The 25,887-nt window shown below is 45.2% G+C and overlaps 2 protein-coding genes across 3 annotated transcripts in view; both read right to left on the bottom strand.

Annotated features, from left to right (window-relative positions):
* Positions 1-7,553, bottom strand: part of PPFIBP2 (PPFIA binding protein 2) — a 191,428-nt gene extending 183,875 nt beyond the window's left edge. The window contains exon 1 of the mRNA XM_040409255.1: positions 7,435-7,553. The gene's annotated coding sequence lies outside the window, so the exon portion shown is untranslated. The remainder of the gene's footprint in view (positions 1-7,434) is intronic.
* Positions 7,554-16,539: 8,986 nt separating this feature from the next.
* Positions 16,540-25,199, bottom strand: OLFML1 (olfactomedin like 1). 2 transcript variants are annotated; one of them, XM_040409264.1, is made up of 3 exons: positions 24,880-25,199; positions 20,087-20,369; positions 16,540-18,216 (listed from the first exon to the last, which is right to left on the bottom strand). In XM_040409264.1, exons 1-3 carry the CDS (start codon positions 25,000-25,002, stop codon positions 17,432-17,434), a joined length of 1,191 nt encoding a protein of 396 aa, XP_040265198.1. In that variant the 5' UTR covers positions 25,003-25,199; the 3' UTR covers positions 16,540-17,431. The 2 variants fall into 2 exon arrangements, with proteins under 2 accessions (XP_040265198.1, XP_040265197.1); XM_040409263.1 differs by having other exon boundaries at positions 20,081-20,369.
* Positions 25,200-25,887: the final 688 nt, after the last annotated feature.

The following is a 25,887-nucleotide window of genomic DNA, read 5'->3' on the forward strand; positions in this document are numbered from 1 at the left end:
ATAAAAACTGAACAACGGAACGCAATCGCAGTCAAAACTGACTGCAATTGGGTACCTACTCGCGCGGGTTTGCCGCAACGCATCCGCACCTTATCCGGACACGCTCGTGTGAAAGAGGCCTAATACCTAGTTTTCTCCCTTTCTGTCTAGGAGAGAACTGCCAATCATCAGCAGACGGGCGAGGAGAGCAGGAGATTATAATAACCAGGACTCTTCTCAGGTAGATGTGACTCTTTTCCAGGCCTGGGCTGCAATGATTATGATGCTGGTTCTCAGCAACCGCTTACTTTTAGCTCATGAGTGACACACCGCTGAGATCAACATGTCAGTCACTATTTTATGCCGCCGTCAGTGAGGTCAGCATAACGTTGATGACAGGTTCCCTTTAACCGCTTGCCGCCACGCTAACGCCGAAAGGCGTCATTTCTGCGGCGCTCCCAGGTCACACTAACGCCAATAGGCGTCATCTCGCGTGAGCCGAGATTTCCTGTGAACGCGCGCACACAGGCGCACGCGCTCACAGGAACGGAAGGTAAGAGAGTGGATCTCCAGCCTGCCTGCGGCGATCGTTCACTGGCAGGCTGGAGATGTGTTTTTTTTAACCCCTAACAGGTATATTAGACGCTGTTTTGATAACAGCGTCTAATATACCTGCTACCTGGTCCTCTGGTGGTCCCCTTTGTTTGGATCGACCACCAGAGGACACAGGTAGCTCAGTAAAGTAGCACCAAGCACCACACTACACTACACCCCCCCCCTGTCACTTATTAACCCCTTATTAGCCCCTGATCACCCCTGATCACCCCATATAGACTCCCTGATCACCCCCCTGTCATTGATTACCCCCCTGTCATTGATTACCCCCCTGTAAAGCTCCATTCAGACGTCCGCATGATTTTTACAGATCCACTGATAGATGGATCGGATCCGCAAAACGCATCCGGACGTCTGAATGAAGCCTTACAGGGGCATGATCAATGACTGTGGTGATCACCCCATATAGACTCCCTGATCACCCCCCTGTAAAGCTCCATTCAGATGTCCGCATGATTTTTACGGATGCACTGATAGATGGATCGGATCCGCAAAACGCATCCGGACGTCTGAATGAAGCCTTACAGGGGCGTGATCAATGACTGTGGTGATCACCCCATATAGACTCCCTGATCACCCCCCTGTCATTGATTACCTCCCTGTAAAGCTCCATTCAGACGTCCGCATGATTTTTACGGATCCACTGATAGATGGATCGGATCCGCAAAACGCATCCGGACGTCTGAATGAAGCCTTACAGGGGCATGATCAATGACTGTGGTGATCACCCCATATAGACTCCCTGATCACCCCCCTGTCATTGATTACCCCCCTGTAAAGCTCCATTCAGATGTCCGCATGATTTTTACGGATGCACTGATAGATGGATCGGATCCGCAAAACGCATCCGGACGTCTGAATGAAGCCTTACAGGGGCATGATCAATGACTGTGGTGATCACCCCATATAGACTCCCTGATCACCCCCCTGTCATTGATTACCCCCCTGTAAAGCTCCATTCAGATGTCCGCATGATTTTTACGGATGCACTGATAGATGGATCGGATCCGCAAAACGCATACGGACGTCTGAATGAAGCCTTACAGGGGCATGATCAATGACTGTGGTGATCACCCCATATAGACTCCCTGATCACCCCCCTGTCATTGATCACCCCCCCCTGTCATTGATCACCCCCCCTGTCATTGATCACCCCCCTGTCATTGATCACACCCCTGTAAGGCTCCATTCAGACATTTTTTTGGCCCAAGTTAGCGGAATTATTATTATTTTTTTCTTACAAAGTCTCATATTCCACTAACTTGTGTCAAAAAATAAAATCTCACATGAACTCACCATACCCCTCACGGAAACCAAATGCGTAAAATTTTTTAGACATTTAGATTCCAGACTTCTTCTCACGCTTTAGGGCCCCTAGAATGCCAGGGCAGTATAAATACCCCACATGTGACCCCATTTCGGAAAGAAGACACCCCCAGGTATTCCGTGAGGGGCATATTGAGTCCATGAAAGATTGAAATTTTTGTCCCAAGTTAGCGGAACGGGAGACTTTGTGAGAAAAAAATTAAAAATATCAATTTCCGCTAACTTGTGCCAAAAAAAAAATTTTTCTATGAACTCGCCATGCCCCTCATTGAATACCTTGGGGTGTCTTCTTTCCAAAATGGGGTCACATGTGGGGTATTTATACTGCCCTGGCATTCTAGGGGCCCCAAAGCGTGAGAAGAAGTCTGGTATCCAAATGTCTAAAAATGCCCTCCTAAAAGGAATTTGGGCACCTTTGCGCATCTAGGCTGCAAAAAAGTGTCACACATCTGGTATCGCCGTACTCAGGAGAAGTTGGGGAATGTGTTTTGGGGTGTCATTTTACATATACCCATGCTGGGTGAGAGAAATATCTTGGTCAAATGCCAACTTTGTATAAAAAAATGGGAAAAGTTGTCTTTTGCCAAGATATTTCTCTCACCCAGCATGGGTATATGTAAAATGACACCCCAAAACACATTCCCCAACTTCTCCTGAATACGGCGATACCACATGTGTGACACTTTTTTGCAGCCTAGGTGGGCAAAGGGGCCCATATTCCAAAGAGCACCTTTAGGATTTCACAGGTCATTTACCTACTTACCACACATTAGGGCCCCTGGAAAATGCCAGGGCAGTATAACTACCCCACAAGTGACCCCATTTTGGAAAGAAGACACCCCAAGGTATTCCGTGAGGGGCATGGCGAGTTCCTAGAATTTTTTATTTTTTGTCACAAGTTAGTGGAAAATGCTGATTTTTTTTTTTTTTCATACAAAGTCTCATATTCCACTAACTTTAGACAAAAAATAAAAACTTCCATGAACTCACTATGCCCATCAGCGAATACCTTGGGGTCTCTTCTTTCCAAAATGGGGTCACTTGTGGGGTAGTTATACTGCCCTGGCATTCTAGGGGCCCAAATGTGTGGTAAGGAGTTTGAAATCAAATTCTGTAAAAAATGACCTGTGAAATCCGAAAGGTGCTCTTTGGAATATGGGTCCCTTTGCCCACCTCGGCTGCAAAAAAGTGTCACACATCTGGTATCCCCGTACTCAGGAGAAGGTGGGGAATGTGTTTTGGGGTGTCATTTTACATATACCCATGCTGTGTGAGAGAAATATCTTGGCAAAATACAACTTTTCTAATTTTTTTTATACAAAGTTGGCATTTGACCAAGATATTTATCTCACCCAGCATGGGTATATGTAAAAAGACACCCCAAAACACATTCCTCAACTTCTCTTGAGTACGGAGATACCAGATGTGTGACACTTTTTTGCAGCCTAGGTGGGCAAAGGGGCCCACATTCCAAAGAGCACCTTTCGGATTTCACAGGTCATTTTTTACAGAATTTGATTTCAAACTCCTTACCACACATTTGGGCCCCTAGAATGCCAGGGCAGTATAACTACCCCACAAGTGACCCCATTTTGGAAAGAAGACACCCCAAGGTATTTCGTGATGGGCATAGTGAGTTCATAGAAGTTTTTATTTTTTGTCACAAGTTAGTGGAATATGAGACTTTGTAAGAAAAAAAAAAAAAAAAAAATCATAATTTTCCGCTAACTTGTGACAAAAAATAAAAAGTTCTATGAACTCACTATGCCCATCAGCGAATACCTTAGGGTGTGTACTTTCCGAAAGGGGGTCATTTGTGGGGTGTTTGTACTGTCTGGCCATTGTAGAACCTCAGGAAACATGACAGGTGCTCAGAAAGTCAGAGCTGCTTCAAAAAGCGGAAATTCACATTTTTGTACCATAGTTTGTAAACGCTATAACTTTTACCCAAACCATTTTTTTTTTACCCAAACATTTTTTTTTATCAAAGACATGTAGAACTATAAATTTAGAGCAAAATTTCTATATGGATCTCGTTTTTTTTGCAAAATTTTACAACTGAAAGTGAAAAATGTCATTTTTTTGCAAAAAAATCGTTAAATTTCGATTAATAACAAAAAAATTAAAAATGTCAGCAGCAATGAAATACCACCAAATGAAAGCTCTATTAGTGAGAAGAAAAGGAGGTAAAATTCATTTGGGTGGTAAGTTGCATGACCGAGCAATAAACGGTGAAAGTTGTGTAGTGCCGATTTGTAAAAAAGGGCCTGGTCTTTAGGGGGGTATAAACCTGTGGTCCTTAAGTGGTTAAAGGTTTTTCAGGGAGAGGGTGGACAGAGTTCGCTGCTCCCACTGACTTCAAGGTAATGAGCTCCCTCCACTACGCAGTTGACGGTGCTGTGTAGTCTTGGCACTGACCGTAAGAGCTGATTGGCTGGGGTACAGGGTGCTTAATCCCTAGTGATGGACTATTACGAGGACAGACCATTGCTTAATATCCCCATTTTCACCTTGGCTGCCCCCCTGATATGAGCATTTCATGCTTCGATGCTCTCCCTTGCCCTGTGCTGTATCGTGCAGGTAAAGGGCTGTTTGTTTACATTTTTAACACTGCTAGGAGGAGGCTTCTGCCCAGCACTGCCCCTGGTGATGTCACCGACGCTGATAGGCCGGCTTTAGCGAAGTCTTCGGATCTCCAAAAAAAGCCTTTGTCCTGCGCGATTCAGCGCAGGGCAAAAGGAGAGCATCGGAGCATGAAATGCTCCAATGCTCATGTCAGAGGGGCTGCCTGGGTAAAAACAGGGATATGTCAGGGATCAGCTCTGAACCTGAACAACCCCTTTAATGTAGCATTTCTCAGCTCTCTAGAAACACGGAGGGAGTTTTTTTTTTTTTACATTAAAATGGGTTTTCAGTATTTACACATAAACAGGTGGCAGAGAGCAGTGAATGTGATAGATTAAAGTAGATTAAACTTGTTCAATCCCCCGCTGCTCCAGCACCTGCTGGTCTCTGTTTACTCCCCTGCAGCAATACCGTACGTGCACACAGTACCACGGAGGCCAATCCCCAGTATATTGATACCGCCACGTACAGTGTAAGGGCTAATTCACACAACAGAACATGTCCTATTATTGCCCGCAAATCACGTTCCGTGGCTCCATTCGAGTCAATGGGTCCGCATCTTCCGTATCTGTTCTGTTTTTGCGGAACCATCTATTGAAAATTTTACGCCCAGCCCAATTTTTTCTATGTAATTACTGTATACTGTATATGGCATACGGAAAAACGGAACGGAAACGGAAACACAACGGAAACAAAAAACGGAGCAACGGATCCGTTTCAAATGGACCGCAAAATACTGAAAAAGCCATACGGTCGTGTGCAGGAGGCCTAATGGTCATTAAAAACAGGTACACTGTAAAAAAAAAGCCTTTCAGGGGTTAAAAAAAAAAAGAATACTCGTCTCATCCACTTGCAACAGCGAGAGTTCCGCACTGGAGGCAGTAGGACCTGTCGTTCCCAGTGCGGTGATGTCACATGATCACCGTGGCAGCGTCAGGTCCTGCTGCCTCCAGTATGGAGCAAGTGTTCCCTGGATGAGGTATTTTTATTTATTTTTTACTGTTGACACAACTGGGGTTTGGGGTCAACACTATAATTATTGAGGGCACTGGGGGCACAAAGGGGGCCATTCTTTATACTGGGGTGCACTGAATGCCCAGGGGTCACTACAAGGTCACTACAAGGGCCATTAGATGTCCAGGGGGCACTATGGGGGGCATTATGCATACTGAGGGCACTGAAGGAGTTGGGATAAAAAAAAAGCCAATGTAATTCATCCGTTTTTAAGAGGCCGTTAAATACTGATGCAAAACGACCATTCAAAGGGGATAAACGGACAGAAAATGGATGCAAAGTGTCCATGAAAAATATCAGTTTTTAATGGTTGTTTTTGTCTTGTGAATGTGCCCCAGGACCACTGAGGGCAGCGATTGGCTGCAGCAGTCACCTGTGCATGGACCAGGGAACACTGGAACAGCAGTACTGGAGAGGAGGGAATTGATTTGTACCTATGACACTGGCTGACCTGTTACATGTGCACTTGGCAGCTGAAGACATCTGTGTTGGTTCCATGTTCCTATGTGCCCGCATTGCTGAGAAATATGATGTTTTAATATATGCAAATGAGCCTTTAGGAGCAACGGGGGCGTTGCCTTTACACTTAGGGGCTCTGCTCTCTCTGCACTTTGATTGAGAAGACCAGGCAGTGTAAACATCATCACACCTGCCTGGCCCTGTCAATCAAAGTGCAGAGGGCGAGGCAGTTGCAGAGAGAGCAGAGCCCCTAAGTGTAAAGGGAAACGCCCCCGTTGCTCCTAGAGGCTCATTTGCATATAATCAAACATCATTTTTCTCAGCAATGCGGGCACATAGGAACATGGGACCAACACAGATGCCTTCAGCTGCCAAGCGCACATGTAACAGGTCAGCCAGTGTCACAGGTATAAAACTGCTGACAGATGCCCTTTAAAATCTTATCCACTTTGCTGGTTATTGTAAAACGCTGCCGATTTGCTGCATGAAAATCATTGATGGCAAATCCGCAGCTATTCAGTCCCATGTGAACCCAACCAAATGCAGAGCCTGGAAACATTTGGGAACTCTCTTCCGGAGAGGTGCTGTGGTCGCACCATATCTGTATACATACAAGGATTTATATCACTTTTTTTTTTATTTATTTTTAACTTTCAGGAACATTTATAACACTTTTTTTCTACAACATACATAACTGCCCACAATGAATAAGCCTCTATTCAGTACATTCATTCTTTCCTCAGACCTGACAAGTTTGGTTTAGGCTACTTTCACACTCGCGTTTGGTGCGGATCCGTCATGGATCTTCAGAGACGGATCCGTTCAGATAATACAACCGTCTGCATCCGTTCAGAACGGATCCGTTTGTCTTATCTTTAACATAGCCAAGACGGATCTGTCTTGAACACCATTGAAAGTCAATGGGAGACGGATCGGTTTTCTATTGTGCCAGAGAAAACGGATCCGTCCTCATTGACTTACATTGTGTGTCAGGACGGATCCGTTTGGCTCAGTTTCATCAAGCGGGCAGCGTTTGTGTCCGTCTCCAAAGCGGAAGGGAGACGGAACGGAGGCAAACTGATGCATTCTGAGCGGATCCTTTTCCATTCAAAATGCATTAGGGCAAAACTGATCCGTTTTGGACCGCGCCCTGAACGCATCTCACAAACGGAAAGCCAAAACGCCAGTGTGAAAGTAGCCTAATATATAAGATATATACTGTTGCTGACACACATCTCAGAGAGGTGAAGGTATGTCCTATTCATGCCCGACCTATGGTCACAGAACGCTCTGCTGCTCTCTAGTGACAGGCTATTGCCCTCAGGCTCCCTCAGCCGCAGATCCGTTACAATGTATCACTGAGGTCACCTGACATCCGGATAGAACGTTCAGCTTCTCAGCGTTCCATGAACTTACCAGTGACGTCACCGCTCTACAGGTGCCAGGTACTGGAGCCCGGCCGGTGCCCTCCCTCTGCAGCTTCCCCTGAAGTCACCAGTCGTGCCAGGCGGCTGCTGCTCTGTGCCTCACCTCGTCTCCCCTCAGTGCCCGGCTCTTCCCTCCCCTTCTCCAGTATCACAGTCCTGGCACATGCTATTTTTTTGGCAGTTGACATTGACATAGATCAGCCTGCAGGGGCGCTGTTGTCATTTGTGTCTGGTCAAATGGGTTCTATCCTCTTTCCTCTTCTTAGGCTACTTTCACACTTGCGGCAGAGGAATCCGGCACAACGCACGCAAACTGATTGCATTTTAAGACTGATCAGGATACTGATCTGTCTTAAAAATGCATTGCAGGAACGGATCCATCTGTCCGTTTGTCATATGGACAAACGAATCCGTTTCGATTTTTTTTTTTATATTTTTACCGGTCTGCGAAGGACGGATTCGGAATTCCGGTATTTTGAATGCCAGATCTGGCACTAATACATTCCTATGGGGAAAAATGCCGGATCCGGCATTCAGGCAAGTCTTCAGTTTTTTCCGCCGGAGATAAAACCGTAGCATGCTGCGGTTTTATCTTTTGCCTGATCAGTCAAAACGACTGAACTGAAGACATCCTGATGCATCCTGAACGGATTGCTCTCCATTCAGAATGCATGGGGATATGCCTGATCAGTTCTTTTCTGGTATAGAGCCCCTGTGACGGAACTCAATGCCGGAAAAGAAAAACGCTAGTGTGAAAGTTTAGTGAAGCTAAAGTGGGCATTGGGGGAGACAGAGGGGTCCCCTGTAAATTTTGAAGTAAGCCATTAAATTAGGGTCAGGTGCACACACTGTGCATTTTTAGTATTAGGCCTCATGCACACAACCGTTTTTCGGGTCCGCATTCGAGCCGCAGTTTTTTCAGCTCGGGTGCGGACCCATTCACTTCAATGGGGCCGCAAAAGATGCAGACAGCACTCCGTGTGCTCCGTTCCGAGGCCCCGCCAAAAATATATAGCATGTCCTATTCTTGTCCGTTTTGCGGACAAGAATAGGCATTTCTACAATGGGCCGCTTGTTCCGTTCTACAAATTGCGGAAGGCACATGGGCAGCTTCCGTTTTTTGTGGATCCGCGGATTGCGGACCGCAAAAAACGGCACGGTCGTATGCATGTAGCCTTACTTTGAAAACTGCCACCTGAGACACTGGCTGTGGGAAGAAGCACAAAATGCACAGGTAATCAGCATGTAAATCCCATGCAAAAGTAGCTAAGGATATGCCACCTATTTGAGATACTTGCCCATCAGGAGCCCGTTTGGGCGCTTTAGCCCATTAAATTCAAAGTTGAAGTTGGCTAACCCAGTTCTGTTTATGGGAATTATAGAGGCATTTACTGCTGGCACCAGTGCACCCCTCTCCCCCAGCACCTGGGACCAGGGGTGGGATTTACATTTTTAACAACAGGTTTCCTATTCAGCGTCACAACACATGTTTGCATACACATACACCATATATATGCAACACACATGCACATAAATACACCATATACATGGTACACATACATAAGTACACCATATATACACTATACACATATACCACCCAACTAAGGAGCTAACTATCAGCGGCGTGTAAAGCAATGAAAGCGAACATCTCCAGCTGCCCTGCCGCCGCCAGAGCACCGGATCGGGACTCAGCCGGTAACACGGTTCTCCGATCCAGTTGTAATTTTAACTAGGATAGGTCATCAATATCTGATATCGTCAAGCCACGCATGGTCGGACTGGTCCTCCAGAGTACCAGAGGATCAAGGGTCCAAGCTCAGACAATAAGGGACCCCTATTAAAACAGGGCCCTTAAGGTCCTATATATACATTGGGTGGGCCCTCAGAATCATTTCCTCTGGAGGGCGCAAAAGACTTCAGTCCGACACTGAAGCCATGTGTGAGACAGTGGTGTCCCCGATATGTGGTAGGAAAGCCTAAAACTTGGGGCATCCCTCATAGAAGGGGCTTGACCAAAGGAGAACCCGAGATGAGTTTGTTAGACATGGAACCAGGGAATTGGTTGCAGCAGATCCCCGAAAAGCTCATGCGAGATACACCTGAGCCTGAGGCGACATCAGGCCAGACAGACTGCTACACCTCATTAGTCGGGTTGCAAAAGACTTTAGCCATATGGCGGGTTAACAAGTATTTCTTCTTCGGAAACCCCGTTCCCATAGGAGATGTGGTGTATCAGTGTTTAACACCTAAGGCTGTGATGGCTAACCTCCGGCTCTCCAGCTGTGGTAAAACTACGACTCCCAAGATGCACACTTGCTTGGCTGTTCTCAGAACTCCATAGAAATGAATGGAGCATGCTGGGCAGGGGTGCACCTAGCCCCCCCCCCATGCCAATTTCTTAACCTAACCCCTTTGCCACAATGAAAGCCCTTTTTGCCCATTGACCTTCTGCTGCCCCCCTCTTGCCCCTTCCTGGTGCTGCCTGAGGCGATCGCCTCACCTGGCCTCATTGGTGGTGCGCCCCTGATGCTGGGAGTCGTAGTTTCACCACAGCTGGAGTGCCGGAGGTTAGCCATCACTGGCCTAAGGGGTCTGCTGAAGGTGAACTTCGTTGGGAGGCCTGATTGTGGGCACCATGAGATTCAGCAGTGGGTTGGCAGCAGAAGGTGGGCGGGTGGAGAAACCTCATCAGGTGCCTTAGGAACTGTCATTGTCCTGAGTGTGTAGTAGGCCTTTAAAGCATAAGTCAATGTGAACAAGTGAGCCTGAGTGGAAGCTGCACAGATTTTTAGTTTTTGGGACATGAAGTGGAGATGGCTATCCAGAGGTGGTACCATGCAGCAATATATTTGAAGTGGCTGGTGCGGCCCTGCAAGCCGGTGCGTACATAGATCTCATAAATCCCCATTGCAAAACTTGATATGGGACCGCATTTGCCACCAATTCACAATTACGTGTGTGGCAATCACTCCCGGGCAATGTAGAAAGCAAAGCACAACTCCCAAGATTCCTGACAAATGAATGTTTTTTTAAATAAGCAAAATAAATTTTAATTTAAAAAAATATAATAAAAAAGTTTCCCTAGGCCTCAACCACTTTATTCGACTTCTGTGTAGGAAATAGTGGAGTGGTGTGTCCAGGGTTGGAGTGGTCCATCAGAGGATCCTCCGGTGGGCCCCGAAGGTCCAGGAGGGAAAAATAAACAAACATTTGGCTGCCTTTGGAGCCAATCATTTACTATTCTGCTCTATTTCTTTGATTCAAAACCTATTTCATATTATTGATAATATGGGGGTAGAGCCTTGAGAATATTTTGGGCCCAAGGAACCCCCGTGTGACCCTGGGTGCCTCAAAAATATGGAGCTCTTCTTGAACAGCAAATTTCTCAATGTATTTACACCAGACAAATGACATAAATACACGGATGAATTCTCAGCTTCCTTTTCACATATTACAAAGATGTATATCTGCAGCCAACACTAGGGGGAGCTCCGTGTATAGGAGTTTATACAGTGCAATGGAAGCTACAATAATATGTTTGCACTGAGCTTCCCTTTATTGGCAGCTGCATAAAACTGCAGTGTTTTCACCTTCAAGCGGAAGGAGGGGAGGGAGATCATTACTGGGTCCCCCTGGGCCCTGTAGCAGTTACGTGGTCTGTCTTTATTGAAGGTACACCACTGTCTGCACAGGATAATCTAGTAGAGTAATTGAAGCAATGAATGTGGAGATCTCTGGATCCATGTGAGGTACAGGGCTGGTTCTAGCTTTGTTAGAAAGAGGTTGTCATGTACTATATGATCTCTGATTTTTATTTTGCACATCAATTATGGCATAACCTCTTTAGAGTGACTTGTAATCATCAAGTGCTTGTGCCTTTGTGGAAGGATTGTTTTGTGATCATTCTTAACAGAGAGCATCCCTTACAGCTAGCATGTCCTGCTAGCCCCCCAACTATGCCACTGACCTATCCACTGGCAGTGATACCGGCCTGGTGGGAAATGCATTTTAGGGATGGCATAACCCATTGAGAACGTAACCACAGTACATGCTGTGCCTTCAGAACCCTCTAGGACAGATATCAGTGCAGGACAGGCTATATGTAGCTCATTGCTAGTGTTGATCGCGAATATTCTAATCGTGAATTTTTAGCGCGGATATTGGCACTTGGAGAATTTGCGAATATCTAGAATATAGTGCTCTATCTTCGGAATCGCGAATATTCTAGATTTTTTTTTTCCATCAGTACCCATGATCCCTCACTGCTTCTTGCTTGTGGGACAACATGAAGGCTGCAATATCTTTAGTGTTGCTCGCAAATTTTTATTGCAAATTTTACGATTTTAGCAATCAAGAAAATAATGATGAGATCACGAATTTGCGAATGTGACGAATATTCGCCCAAATATTCGTGAAATATCGCAAATTCGAATATTGCCCCTGCCGCTCTTCACTGCTCATTGCATTAGAAGTGAGTCAGACACAGGACTACGCACTTACTGTACGATAACGCAAGTAGGTCATTCGGTATCCAGTAACCCGGAGTACGGCTGGTTCTTGTTACCGGGTCAGCAGCAGCCTCCTTCAGTGCATCTTTAGGCGGTCGCACACCTCTCGTTCTGCTGACCTCCCATACACATGCATGATCGTCTCGGCTGAGCATACACGCGTTCTTGATTGGAAGAGGATATCAAGCCACTGCCAACTGGCGTAAGCACAGAAGATCAGACATGTTGAAATCCAACAGCCAAATTCTTTTTTCATCCCCCAACATCTGCCATTGGCGATGAATTGGATTTGGAACATGCGATGGTCGGCTGGCCCTCCAAAATCAGTAGGTTTCGCCAGTGTGAACGCCGTGGACCTGCTTGTGCTTTAGCCCCATCCAATGGAGAAGTGTTGAGCGAATTGAAGTGAAATAAATGAATTGACTTCGATCCGAATTTCAGGAAAAATTTGATTCGCTACGAAGCCGAATTTCCACCTGCTTCGTGGTAACAAATCAATCAAACCATGCTCACTTAATTCCTTTGCTCGTGGAGAGGCCGTCGTGGCTATCTTGATTGAAGAAACTGCGCAAAACCTTGCGGGCGGTGACGTGATGACATTGCCACGTCATCACGCTGGCTGTGCGCGGTGACGTCATCACAAGATGGCTGCGACGACCTCTCCCCCAGCAAACGGATGAGGTGAGTATGTATTTTTTTATTTTTTTTAACCCCTGAAAGACCTCAACGTTATTGTCATATGCCACAATCAGCAATGAACGCGCGTCTGAGGGGTTCAATGACGGGGGACCGCGGCGATGGAATGCGATTTGTGACAAATTAATTCGTTACGGATCAAATTTTTTTGGGGAAATTTTTCGAAGCAGCGGAATCAAATTTTTGATTACGTCACTCATCTCTAGAATGGGGCTAAACCATGAGAAGACCCCCTCTGCGGTTCGCTGACGGGACACCACGCGCGCCTACAACGGACAGGTCTAAGGCCGCATGAACTGCAGCACGGCTGCCCATTGAAAACAATGGGAGGCAGATTCAGCATGACTCCCGGAGGCCTTATGGCACAGAGTCTGCGCCAAATTCCGCCGGCAAAAAACTCTATGTGAACGGGGTCTTGGAGAGTGCATTATGTCTGCAAATTGCCAGGTTCCTCACTTAAATGGAAGGAAATGGAATCCAAATTTAAGAATGTAAGGGAATTTCTTAAAGGGGTAATTTAACTAAAAGCATTAAAGGGGTTATTGCTTGTGTTCCCCTGTTTGAATGGAGCAGCGGTCATGCGTGCGTACTGCCACTCCATTCAAATAGGGAACATGGGCCCCTGTTCTAGTCATTGGCAGGGGCCCCAATGATCACACCCCCACGGATCAGACACTTATCCCCTATCCTGTCAATAGCAGATAAGCTGTGATACTGAGACGACACCTTTAACAACATACGGTATTATTGGGACATGCCATCAATGTTCAATCAGTAGTGGTCTGACCGCCGGGTCCTCAGCTGACACTGTCCTGGCTCGATGCTGTCCTAGCACTGCTGTGATCAGTAGGGGGCTTAGCCCCACTAGTTGGACATTGATGACCTATCCTAGTCTGCTGTCGCCTTGTTATAATGTACAGGACGTTCAGAGCTCCCTATAGCTATTTAGATCCAGCAGAGACATGGATTGTTGTAGGGCAGCCTGGTGGGAGCAGCACATGGGCAAAGTACAGGCTGTCATAAACAGCAGCCAGTAATCTACTGTAATCAGATCGTCAGTCCTGGACGTGCACCTAGTGTAACACTGCCATTGTTATATTGTGCGATTGCTACTTCAGCAATTCTATAATGTACTACGTATAAATCCATAAGGAAACTACATTTTAAAATCCACAGCTGCTTACAGCCAAAGCAAATAATAGGAAGTATCCCAGTCCTGGTCGAAGAAATGTGAACGCTTATGTTGCCATAGCTTTTTCTGATGACCGTGTGCAATACACTAAATATAGAGGGTAATAAAGTCATGATTTATGCTGCTTTATGCTTTACCTACTAGTGATAAATATTGTAGAAAATCCAGTGATCGTTTTGGTCTTTTGTGCCACCTTGTGGTGTATGTTGGAATTGCAACTTACAAAATTTGACAAAAGGTGTTTACAACTTATTATTTGGCTTCTCTCACACATCAGTCCACTGCCAGTCACAAATTGATGGGCTATCCCAGTGACGGGCAAACTGCGGCTCTCCAGCTGTTGTAAAACTACAAATCCCATCATGCCCTGCTGTAGGCTGATAGCTGTAGGCAGACTGGGCATACTGGGTTTTGTAGTTTTACAACAATCTGGAGAGCCGCAGTTTGCCCATAGACCAGCTGAACACAATCACAAAAAGTCACCCATGTTCCATTGACCTTATTGACAGATGAATCTTAATAGATCATTTTTATTCTGCACTAGATGATGCCGAAGTGAACACTGGAATGAAATAATAATGAGTAGGATCCATCAACAGATTTCTTCCTCTACATTTTGACAATAAAGTATGAACAACAGCAGCTTTAATCTGATCAAATCTGATAGAAGTCTATTTCCCGTGGCTGATGTTATGTATTTTAATGGGTGCAAATATACAGCAAAGTAAGGGTACTTTCACACTAGCGTTAGAGGAATCCGGCAGGCAGTTCCGTTGCTGAAACTGCCTGTCGGATCCGGAAATCCATGTGCAAACGGATGGCATTTGTTTCTGGATCCGGATGTGGATCCGTTTGACAAATGCATTGAAATACCAGATTTTTTTTTACATTTTTAAGGGTCTGCGCATGTGCAGACTGGAAAACCGGATCTGTTTTTCCAGAACACTTGGTACTGGATCCAGCAATAATACATTTCTATGGAAAATAATGTGGGATCCAGCATTCCGGCAAGTGTTCCAGAATGTTGGCTGGAGAAAATACAGCAGCATGCTGCGGTATTTTCTCTGGCCAAATACTGAAAAAGTGACTGAACGGAAGACATCCTGATGCACACTGAACGGATTGCTCTCCATTCAGAATGCATTAGGACAAAATGGAAGGATTTTTTTCCGGTATTGAGCTCCTAGGACGGAACTCAATACCGGAAAACTTTAACACTAGTGTGAAAGTATCCTAACAAAATTCTGCAAGAACTGATCAGACCCGAGACATACCGAGAATGAGTTAAAGTTATGTTTATAATTACAGTATATTACAGTTTCCACGTTCTGTATTGAAGGTTCTGCTTCTCCCATCCATTGTATCACTTGAGTATTGTCACATTGACCAACATTAGATACATTGTAACATCTCAAACTTTCCTTACATCTCTGTTTACTAAATGCTTGCATTCTCTATGAAATAACATTTTTGGAGCATTTCTTGCTTTTACAATTCTGCTTTCTGTTGTTATTCCTGGAAATGCACGAAAAAATTGACAACTCACCATTCCGTTTTTCGGTAGGTTGTTTCACTGCACACTCAGCAATGACAGTATCAGACGGTGTGGGAACAAGAAGAATGGTAACACCCAGTCAGAGGCAGTAAAATTCAGTCTGGTGGCCCAATGCATAGCTGCAAGCAATTGCTACCTGCTCATACAGAGGCAGACAGCAGCAAGATGCCCAAGATGATTGATTATGGAGCCCCTGCATTCCTATGGCTGGCATTCCTATGTGCCTACATATCTTCTCTGCAACCCAATGCATCTATTTTAATAAACTGGGTAGTCTCTTAAATAATCTACCCAGTTTTTTTTATATGGATGCATAGGCTGGTTGAGATTGTTTAAACTGCTTATTTATATGTAGTGCGCCAATCTACTGTGCCATGTGCCACTTGTGCAAGGGATGGAGTGCTGGGGGGGACTCACCCTTGCTCAGGGGCCCACCAGGGAATCCACCTGCTCCCCTGTGGTGTAGTCTGAGCCTGTGCCCAGTTGTCCATTTATTCATGCATTTTCAGGAGGGATAACCGGAACATTGTTATTTCACGGGAAAACCAGCATTTACTAAAGCATACCTTTTAAGATAGCTGACAGGTCCTACACATGACCGGATCATCTAACTTGGAAATCTGACATGTCAGTTGGCCACATGTCCAGAATGAATGGGTTAAACTTGAAATGGAGCCTCTTCATGTTTTGGCCACCCCCAGCAGCTGGGAGGTTTCCAGCAATTGTTCACCATACTAACCACTAAGGCCTCTTGCACATGACCGTATGGCTTTTTCAGTATTTTGCGGTCCGCAAAAAATACGGATGACGTCCGTGTGCATTGTGTTTTTTTGCGGAATGGAACAGCTGGCCGCTGATAGAACAGTACTATCCTTGTCCGTTATGCGGACAATAATAGGACATGTTCTATCTTTGAACGGAACGGAAATACGGAAACGGAAGGCATAAGGAGTACCTTTTGTTTTTTTTGCGGATCCATTGAAATTCATGATTTCGTATACGGTCCATATACGGAACGCAAAAAACGGAACGGAAACAGAATAAAAAACGTTCGTGTGCAAGAGGCCTAACAGTGAAGCTGTGTCAACTTACAGACCCTAAAGCAGCTTGTTTGATTGGAAAGCTGACCATCGATGATGCCGGATCCGTTTTGCCGGAACACTCGTGGCCGGATCCGGCATTAATGCATGTCAATGGGAAAAAATTTATTAAAGTGGTTGCTGACCTCCGTGGGCCTTTCGTGCAGACTCCCTCCCAGTGTGGCTGGACCCACGGAGGGAATCTTACTTACCTGATCCCCGCCACTGGGTACTGGCTCCTTTGCTACCTTACCAGCTCCTTTGCTGTAGATCTCAGGTCTTCCTGCTTCAACATCTGGTTTGACCCAGGTCATGTGGCCACTGATTCCAATGACTGGCCACAGTGGTAATGTGTTCCCAATGCATCATGTGACCTAGTAATATGATACATGTCAGGACATTTCCACACTGCAGCCAGTTATTGACTGCAGTGGCCTTATGACCCGGGTCAAACCAGATGTTAATACAGGGAGACTGGAAATCTGCGGCAGAGAAAGCGAAGGAACTGGAACCCACAAATGGGGATCAGGTAAGTATGATTCTCTCTGCAGGTCCAATCACGCCGGGGAGGGGTCTGTCCAAAAGGCTCTTTAAATTTCTCTGCAATGCCATCACAGTAGATATAAAGCATTACATTCTTCTATTTGTAATCAATGGTCTAATGTACATGTTGGGTCCTCCAGAGCAAGAGACCTTATCTGTAGCTGCACTTGACTCTGGCTAGTAAGTAAAGGTCCCGATTGGCGACCACCTTGTATTAACTCAAAATTCACTAATAGGATATTTAAAAATACACATTTTTTAGATAAAGCTAGGCTGTGCAGTAAAGTGAACTAATTCTATTTGATGATGATCTTTATAAAAACTGACGTAAATTGTACTGCAGCCCAAGCAGCACATTTTTGATTTATTTTTAGCTAAGCTATTTTCATAACTCTTTCATTTTTCTATGTACCTTACATATGTTCAAGTTTTTTCCTAGATTCATACTTATACACAATTTGGTATCCATCATCCCAGGCATAGATGTTTTGGTCTCTTGGGTTGTAATGTACAGAAGAATGGCTGCTGTATCTCTTTGGGAAGTACAGTGTAGGGATTTCATGACTATCGATGAGATCTGAGGTGTCATAAATACAGTCAATGTGGGATCTTCCCCCACTTGGACTATTATACATGACATACAGCGTTCCACATATAACAAACGCAGCTTCTGCATTATGGCTGTTACAGGTGGTGCTCCACATATGTTCAGCCACCATCTTGTTGTGGTCTATCTTGGTAAGCTCAATGTTCCCACCATTGGTCGAATTTCCATGAATGGCCCAAAGACCTTGTTCGTCCATGGCAAGATCGATTTTTGTGTATGGTAGAAGCTCATAAGGTGGGATGTCTCCAGCTCCTTCTATATTCATGGACTGTGTCACATTGGTTTGAATGTTGTATTTTATAATTTCATTGACTGTGCCATTTCTATGGAAAAAGACATGGTCGTTGTAGACCTGGAGACCTGTTCCCTGCCAGAAGAAAGGTAAGACTACATTCTCAGCTTTTTGCAGGTAGTCCCGACTTGTGAATTCTTCGGTGTTGGCAAATTCTAGAAGTACGTTGTTAATGGAATCAGTAAAGAAATAGATATTGTCCACGTTGTCACCAGTATTCTTCATCCAAGCACCAATGGTACCTCCAGCCTTCTTCACCGTCTTCTGAGATTTGATTTGAGCCAGCATTGTTGTGCAACCTGAAATAGAGGAACGTAATAATGTTGTTTCCATAAGACCTAGTAGGAAATTCTCAATTAATTTTGGGGTAGGGACCCATGTTCAGGATCCCCATCTCTTGACCAGAGTGGAGAGCAGTTACAATAGCTTATTTCACTCAAGGGGACCTGTCATGTCCTACACTATACAGATTACCCATTGTGCAATGTTGAATTTCCTGCTGGTGGCGCTGCAACAAACCAACACACCTCCTGTTCGGTTTCTTGCAGCTGATTTACTATATAAACAGTAAATAGTACCGCATGATGCTGTCTACCACAGTTTGACGTGTCTCGAGTGTCAACTTATTTTGTCCCTTACTGAACTCAGTAGAAATCTTGGGTGGCTGTTACGGTCAAGGGTGTGTCCAAATTAGCTCTCTGTATAATAACGAACAGAAAATTGGGCCTCTGATGCCATCAGTTGGAAGGCAGCTATCCTACAAGTAAACAGTCAACCTTTTAACCAGGCCTTGAGACATAACTTAGGACTATAGCCAAGCCAGTATCTCATGGGCGGTCAGCTGTTTTGGAGTCATTGGTGTACATAACACATATTTGCTGACGTTTAGGAGAAGGATTCTGGAAGATTGAATATTACACTGTGCCAAGTGCATTGCTGAAATGTTTTCAGTATGCCCCCTTTTTTGCAAACCACATCACAGTTATGCCCTGTCCCTTTAAGTGTTGCAGTTTATCTTCCTCAATGACTGTTTTGGGGGCGCTGGGGTTGTGTCTGATGATGTCACATCCTGACGCCACACAATCAGGGATGTTCTTCCTGAAGTTTCTGCAGCACTCTGGAGATTTGCCTCCTCTACAGCTAATCTGAGAGGTCTCCCCTTTTTCCAGAATCCTCCCAGATGTTCTGGAAGAGTTGGCAAGTATTACATAACCTTGTGGGAGCCCGTGAAACTGCTATGCGGCCTATAAGAAAAGGGTGTCCAGCTCATGTTAGCCCGATACCCCTCTCCTTAGGCCTTTGTGAACCTGTACAGGGCCTCCACACCTCAACCATTCAATATTAGCGAACAAAATGCTACAGAGGTGGGAATTAGAAGCATCTAGTTCTTTGCCTCTTGACTAAGATGTAGGGTTCAATCGTTTGAATGAGGCCCCATTTTGATTTTTACAACAAAGCTCCATCAGTTCTGTGTAGTCCTTTGGTCATGGTGCCATGTTTCCTTGTCCTTCAACAATGTTGGATGTTGACTGCAACTTTTTGCAACTTCAACTTTTGTTGGCTATCAAGACCACCAATGACCCACCCACCCATATGGTAGATGAAATGTTATATCCGGGCCCTGGTATCTGAGAGTGATCAAAAGCCTCTCTACCACAGAAGAAGATAGTAGTATGAATAGTGTCTGATGCTTGGTGACCCAGGGATAGATTTTGTATCAGGGCCTCAGAAACAAGGTTCCTAATTAGGCAGGCTATTGATAGACAGGGTCGGACATCTCGCCTGGCCCTGACAATCTGACACCTGCTCCATTGCTCTGAGGAGCAGCACAAGGGCAGAGGCTCTGCCTCCGCTTCACAGGCAACATCTGTTCATGTGCTGCTATCTGGAAGTATAGTGGCACGTGCACAGTCGCAGCTCCAGTAGCGAAAGCAGAGCCTCGGTGCCTTGACCGCTACTTGGAGCAGCAGTACAGGCACCAGACTGCCCGGACATCTTGCCTGGCCCTGTCAATCAACAGGTAGGTGGGTGCTTCTTCTTCATCTGTGGGGACAGCCCCTTACAGGTAAAGAACTGTTGCCAATGAGATGAATCGATTAGATTTGCTCATCTGTACTCCTAAAATATCCACTACAATTAATCCTGTGTAAAGCTACTACTTACTCGTACTTGATTTGAGCAGCAATTTTTTCTTCTCCTTTGCTTTTTCCACCACCTGCTTCTCTACTAGATGTTCATCAACCTCTATATGGGTGTTTGAGGACACCGTGCTCTCAAGGTAGTCAATGTCCCATTCGGCTCTTTCTACTCTTGCCCATAGATTCTCCATTTCATTCCTCACTTCAGCTTTATGATTGCTGAGATTATCCAGCCGTGACACCATCTTGTGTACCAGTTCTTTGAATTCTTGTACGTATTGCTGAATATCTTGTTCACATTTGTAGAGTCTATCCTGAAACGGTGGAAGAAATGGTTTTATTGATTGAAATAAAGGTTAAAATCTAAATGCATCTGAGGTCTAGCTGTTATGAACATGGGGGCTATGTACAGACTTGAGCACTACTGCAACGATTACAGTTCAGTGGGCGCCATAGGAAGGGAGGAAGGACATTTTTGTGTTGATTGTATTTCAAAAGTTCTCTTATTGTAATTAAAAAGTCCTTTGTTCTTGGTCCTATGACTGATGCAGCCAGACAATCCCTTTTATTGATAGAATGGCTATATAAAAATATATAAACCCAGAACACCTCTTTAATTTCTTATCAAACTCTTCCATTTTGTGCCCAAAAAACAACTGATGGGGTGGTGTAAAACCAATTGGTGGAACCTAACATTTTTGGTATTCTATTGCAGACAGAGCAGTGGGGGAGGCTCCTTCTGCATCCAGTTGTCTTACAGCCAGACATAGGAAGTGGGAGATGACTAATCTTCTGGGACACAAGCAGTATCCTGCTCAAAAAGGCTCAGGATACTGTAAACTACAAAGAAAATATCTTTCTGTGTAATGTACGCATACATTTTATTTCTTGTATGCACATGTTAATAAAAAGCCATATTCATAGCCACCACTAGATGGGGCTGGTGTCACCATCTATATATGTAGAAGAGGGGTCAGGTTATTACAGAGAGAGTTTATTCTAGCTAGTCATTGAGTCATGCAAAGATGTAATGCTGACAGTTTAGCCAGCCTGGACCCAGATCTGTTCAGAGCTGAGCCAGAAGATCTACAGAAGCAGACCAGATGTAAAAGAGAAAGTCCAGTAGAGATAACCCATCTGACAAGGACTTATTGACGCTACAGCACCCGTGTTCAGGAGTTGCCTCCAGCACCTGAGCACACCAAAGCACAGTTTGGCTCACAGGGAGAATCTCCACATCCCAAGGTGGAAATGTACTGTAAGTACAGCAACCTGTTCAAACAATGGTGCAGAAGAGTTTGCCTGCTGTGAATGCAATGAATGGACTGCCCTGTGGTTGCATTGTATTATCTAACATAATCTACACCTCAAATTTGGATGCTTATGTCAGAATCAGCTAGTGAAGTGCAGAGTAAGGGAAATTACTTTTAAGAGACATCTTGGCCTATTATCTACCAGCTGCGAGATGTGTAACCTCTGTGGGAAAGTACATTGTGTGAACAACTGCCGGTCCATCGCATGATAAGAACTGTCCTGATCTGTTGGCATTTGAATTCTTCAGTAAAGAACTGTTCTGCCACACAGCTGCCTCCTCATTGCTTCCTGCACTACTAAACTGCAAAGTGCTGACGTCACGACAACCGGGACCCTGCCTTGCACCTCCCAACCTGCAACAGCAAGGGCACCTTCACCAGGCAGGAGAACCTGGAGTGTGAAGAAAGATGTGCCCTTCCCATTACTGTGCGAGCCCAGGAAGCGCCATAACTACTACAGCGTACAACTGCTTCCACACCCTTCCAGCCCCTGTGACCTGGTTGTTGCACACATAGAAGCAAGACTTTTTTATTCCTTGCATCATTTTAATTGCACTATAAGTGCATGCGCAGTGTAGAGATTCATATTCAATCTAGAACATCTGTAGCCTAGTAGTCTGAGATGTGAGTGGTTATCAGCCAAACTCAACCTTCATAATATATACACGGGGAATGAGTTAGCTAGCATTTTCTACAGAAGCTGACATCGGGGTAAAATGTTAGAAGACACTTTATGAGTCTAATACGGGAATCTGACAGCTTCTGTAGAAAACAATGTGGAGTAAGCCTGCAAGTACAAAGACAAGACGGAGACCCTAGTAATTTTGACTATTGTTTCCGCTTCAAAATCATCTTCTGAGCGGAAACATAACGGACCCCATTATAGTCTATGGGGTCCTAAGGGCTCAGTTTGGCTCAGTTCTGTGCCTTCTCCGTCCTTTCCGTTCTCCTGCTCCTAAACGGAGACGGAGAACGGAAAGGCTGAACGGTGACGTGAACAAAGCTTCACTCACATAAGGAACCATAGGAGTGGAGGATATTTTGTGTGTTTTCTATATTTTATAGTATCTCTTTATTATTATTATTGTTGTTATTGTTATTTATTTTAAAGAGCTGTACTTTTAGATGGGTTACACAAATATAAAAATACAATAAACAAGAAACTATCAACAGACTGGTAGAGTAATAGCCCCACACCTATCCATGGGTTGTGTCTAGTGTTGAGCGAACTTGCGATTTGCAAGTTCGACGTTCGGGTTATTTCAGAATTCCGTACTGGATTCCATTATCACAGACCATAACGGAATTCTATGATGGAATGCACCAGCCTATAAGAGGCATTCCGTATCGCATTCCGTCATAATAGAAGTCTATGCTGGCCATAGACCTCTATCGGAATGCCTCTTATAGGCTTTTGTGGTGCTTTCCATCATAGAATTCTGTTATGGTCCATTACGGAATTCTTAGATAACCTGAACGCCGAACTTGCAGATCGCAAGTTCGCCCCAACACTAGTTGTGTCTGGTAGCTGAGCTCCACTGAAGTGAATTGGGCTGCAATGCAATACCAGACAAGACCTGTGGGCAAGTGGGGCACTTTTTATTTTGCAGGTGAGCAGCCATGTTTTTCTAATCCTGTACAACCTACTGTATCTGTCATCTAATATACTGTAATAATATACATGGAATGACACCTCTGTATGTATGCATCAGATACAGTCTGAACAGAGTTAAAAAATAAAACGAAAAAATAAAAAATATAAAACAATAACTCTTGAGGTCTCAAATGAATTCTTCCCGGACCCGGTCTGTGTGCGTTCCCTTATATGTGATATTAGATGGAAACACTTTAGGATAGAACAGTGTAAAAGTGCTAAAAGCGTGTCTAATTAATCTCCTGGGTTTAGCAGCAGCAACGAGCTGTCTTCAGCAGATTCTCAACGCCAGCTGAGCATGAAAAACAACATAACAGCGGATAAACCATCACTTAAAGGGGTATTCCCATCACAGACAATGGGGACATATCGCTTGTCTGATAGGTGCGGGTCCCACCTCTGGGACCCACACCTACAATGAGAACGGAGTGGGGAAAGGAACGGAGGGCGCACTGCGCATGCGCATGCACAGCCGCCCTTCTTTAATTTCTATGGGGCAAGCGCTGGCTCAGCTAATTCCGTCTCTGTCCCTTAAAAATGAATGGGAGCAGGGGCCACTCGTGCGTGGTGCGTTCCCATTCACTTCTATGGGAGCAGCGGGGAGCAGCGCTTTGTGGTGTACGGACCCCGGGAAATCTGGTGTCCTCCAGCCACAGCTGTTCTCGCTCTGTTCTTGTTGTAGGTGCAGGTCCCAGAGGTGGGACCCGCACCTATCAGACAATGGGGGCATATCCTAGCGGAATACCCCTTTAACTGGGTCCATGGATGAGATCGAAAATAGGAAAATATGTTCTTAATGTTTCTATGGTTAATATTAAAACTATTCATCAGTCCCCCCGAGTCTTACAGTCTAATCTCTAGTATACAGAGGTAGCAATCCTCATCTTGAAGTTAAGGGCTCATGCACTCGACCGTATGTATTGACATCTGCGTGACGTCCTTTTTGCATCCGTTTTTTGTTGTTGCGGATCCATTGTAACAATGCCTGTCCCTGTCCGCAAAACAGACAAGAATAAGAAATTTTTTTGTGGAACAGACATTCGGACAAATGGACACGGAATGCATACAGGTTAAAATGGAGGGTTCTGCACACGGCCTGCAAAAAAAACGGAACGGACAAGAACAAAAAAAAGAACGTTTGTGTGCATGAGCCCTAAGGGGGTTGTGCCACAAAACATATTTTACATTTTTCAAACCAGCACCTGGATCTGAATATTTTGGTAATTGCGTGTAATGAAAAATTTGGTATCGCCACTAAGCTGTTCAATAAAATGTATCTGTATAGCGCCACCTGCTGTTTGTTCTTTTCTTTATGTCTTGTCCACTTCACTGAGGTGGTCGCACGCGCTCAGTTTAAATCTTCAACTGTCACCAGCCCTATATTCTGTTAGAAACTGTGTCAGTTACAGGAAAAGAGCTACAGAAGAGAGGACACCTCCTAAGCTGTGATAGGGAGAAAGCTACAGCAGAAAGGACATGCCCCCCGCTCTTGCCCCTTACCTAGTGCTGCCTGAGGCGATCGCCTCACCTGGCCTCATTGGTGGTGCGCCCCGGCTAGCGCTGGCCATGCCCCTTGCTATACTGAAGCTCTAATTTGCATAACGAATTAAAAAAAAACACCACAACCGATTTTCACAAGACAGGTATCATTTTAATCAGCAGGATCAGCCCTACCAGGCAGTATGCTAGGGTTCATTAGTGATGCCAGGTTTTACATTTACTAACTGTAAGACCTATGTGAAGCCAAGTACTTCCATACAATACATAATCTGGATACGTACGTTGCCCTTTAAGTCTTAAAGCGTCCCTGCCAGACGTAACAAAAGCGACCTAGATGAAAATGATCATATCACTCACCTCAAGGGCTAAGATACGTTTCTCAATGTATCGTATCACGGTTTCATGTTGGGCGGCACATGGAGGGACTGGGCGAGCGATGAGCAGGAGCACAGATAGGATCTGCACGTAATAATAATCCATATCGAGGTCCTTTAAGACTCTGATGCCGAGGAGGTGCGCTCTCGTCTCATGTATGGACTCTTTAAGAGGGGCGTCAGGATTCACAAAAGCTTCTCGCGGCCTCTTCTCCAACACTAACAACGTCTGATACGAATTCTTTCTCCTAGGGGCGGCCAAATGCGGTGATTAGATCCATCTGTTCCAACGTGAGTCAAGTTCTTCACATCTGCAACCTGGAAGAAAGTTGTGCTGTGTCTCGTTGTTGGTGGAGAAAGGACTAAACAAAGGGGGTTCTGTTACAGGAGCACTCGGCCAAGCTTGACCAGAGGACTAGGCATCTCCAGTGTCTATCTGGGGTGCATTGTAGGGAGGTGGGATGAGTATGGAAGGGGTTGTCTCATCTCGACAGCCCCAATCTATATATACGCCTCTATGGCAGTACCCCCAGACCTGGGGGTATCTGAAGTTTTTGGATTGTTAGGTAATGTTTTTTCCATGTTCATGTATGCACTGTACACTAGCAGATGGGGTACGGCTGGCAGTGGTTGGCAATAGGAACGGGACTGGTCAACTCCCAGCATGCTCCATTCATTTCTATGGGAGTTCTGAGAACAGCTGGGCAGGACAGCATGCACGGAGTATGGACTACCGGAGGATAGGATATCGAATATAAGAGTTATAGGATAGCTGCCTCCTAACAGGTGGTGCCAGAAAGAGGCCTCGTATGCATACCTTTTTCGGATCTGTTAGGCCCCTTTCACACGGGGCGAGAATTCTGCGCGGGTGCAAGGCGTGAGGTGAACGCATTGCACACGCACTGAATTCAGACCCATTCACTTCAATGGGGCTGTGCAGACGAGCGGCGATTTTCGCGCATCACTTGTGCGTTGGGTGAAAAATCACAGC

This window comes from Bufo bufo, chromosome 10 (genome assembly GCF_905171765.1).
Source record: "Bufo bufo chromosome 10, aBufBuf1.1, whole genome shotgun sequence".
NCBI classification, from domain to species: Eukaryota; Metazoa; Chordata; class Amphibia; order Anura; family Bufonidae; genus Bufo; species Bufo bufo.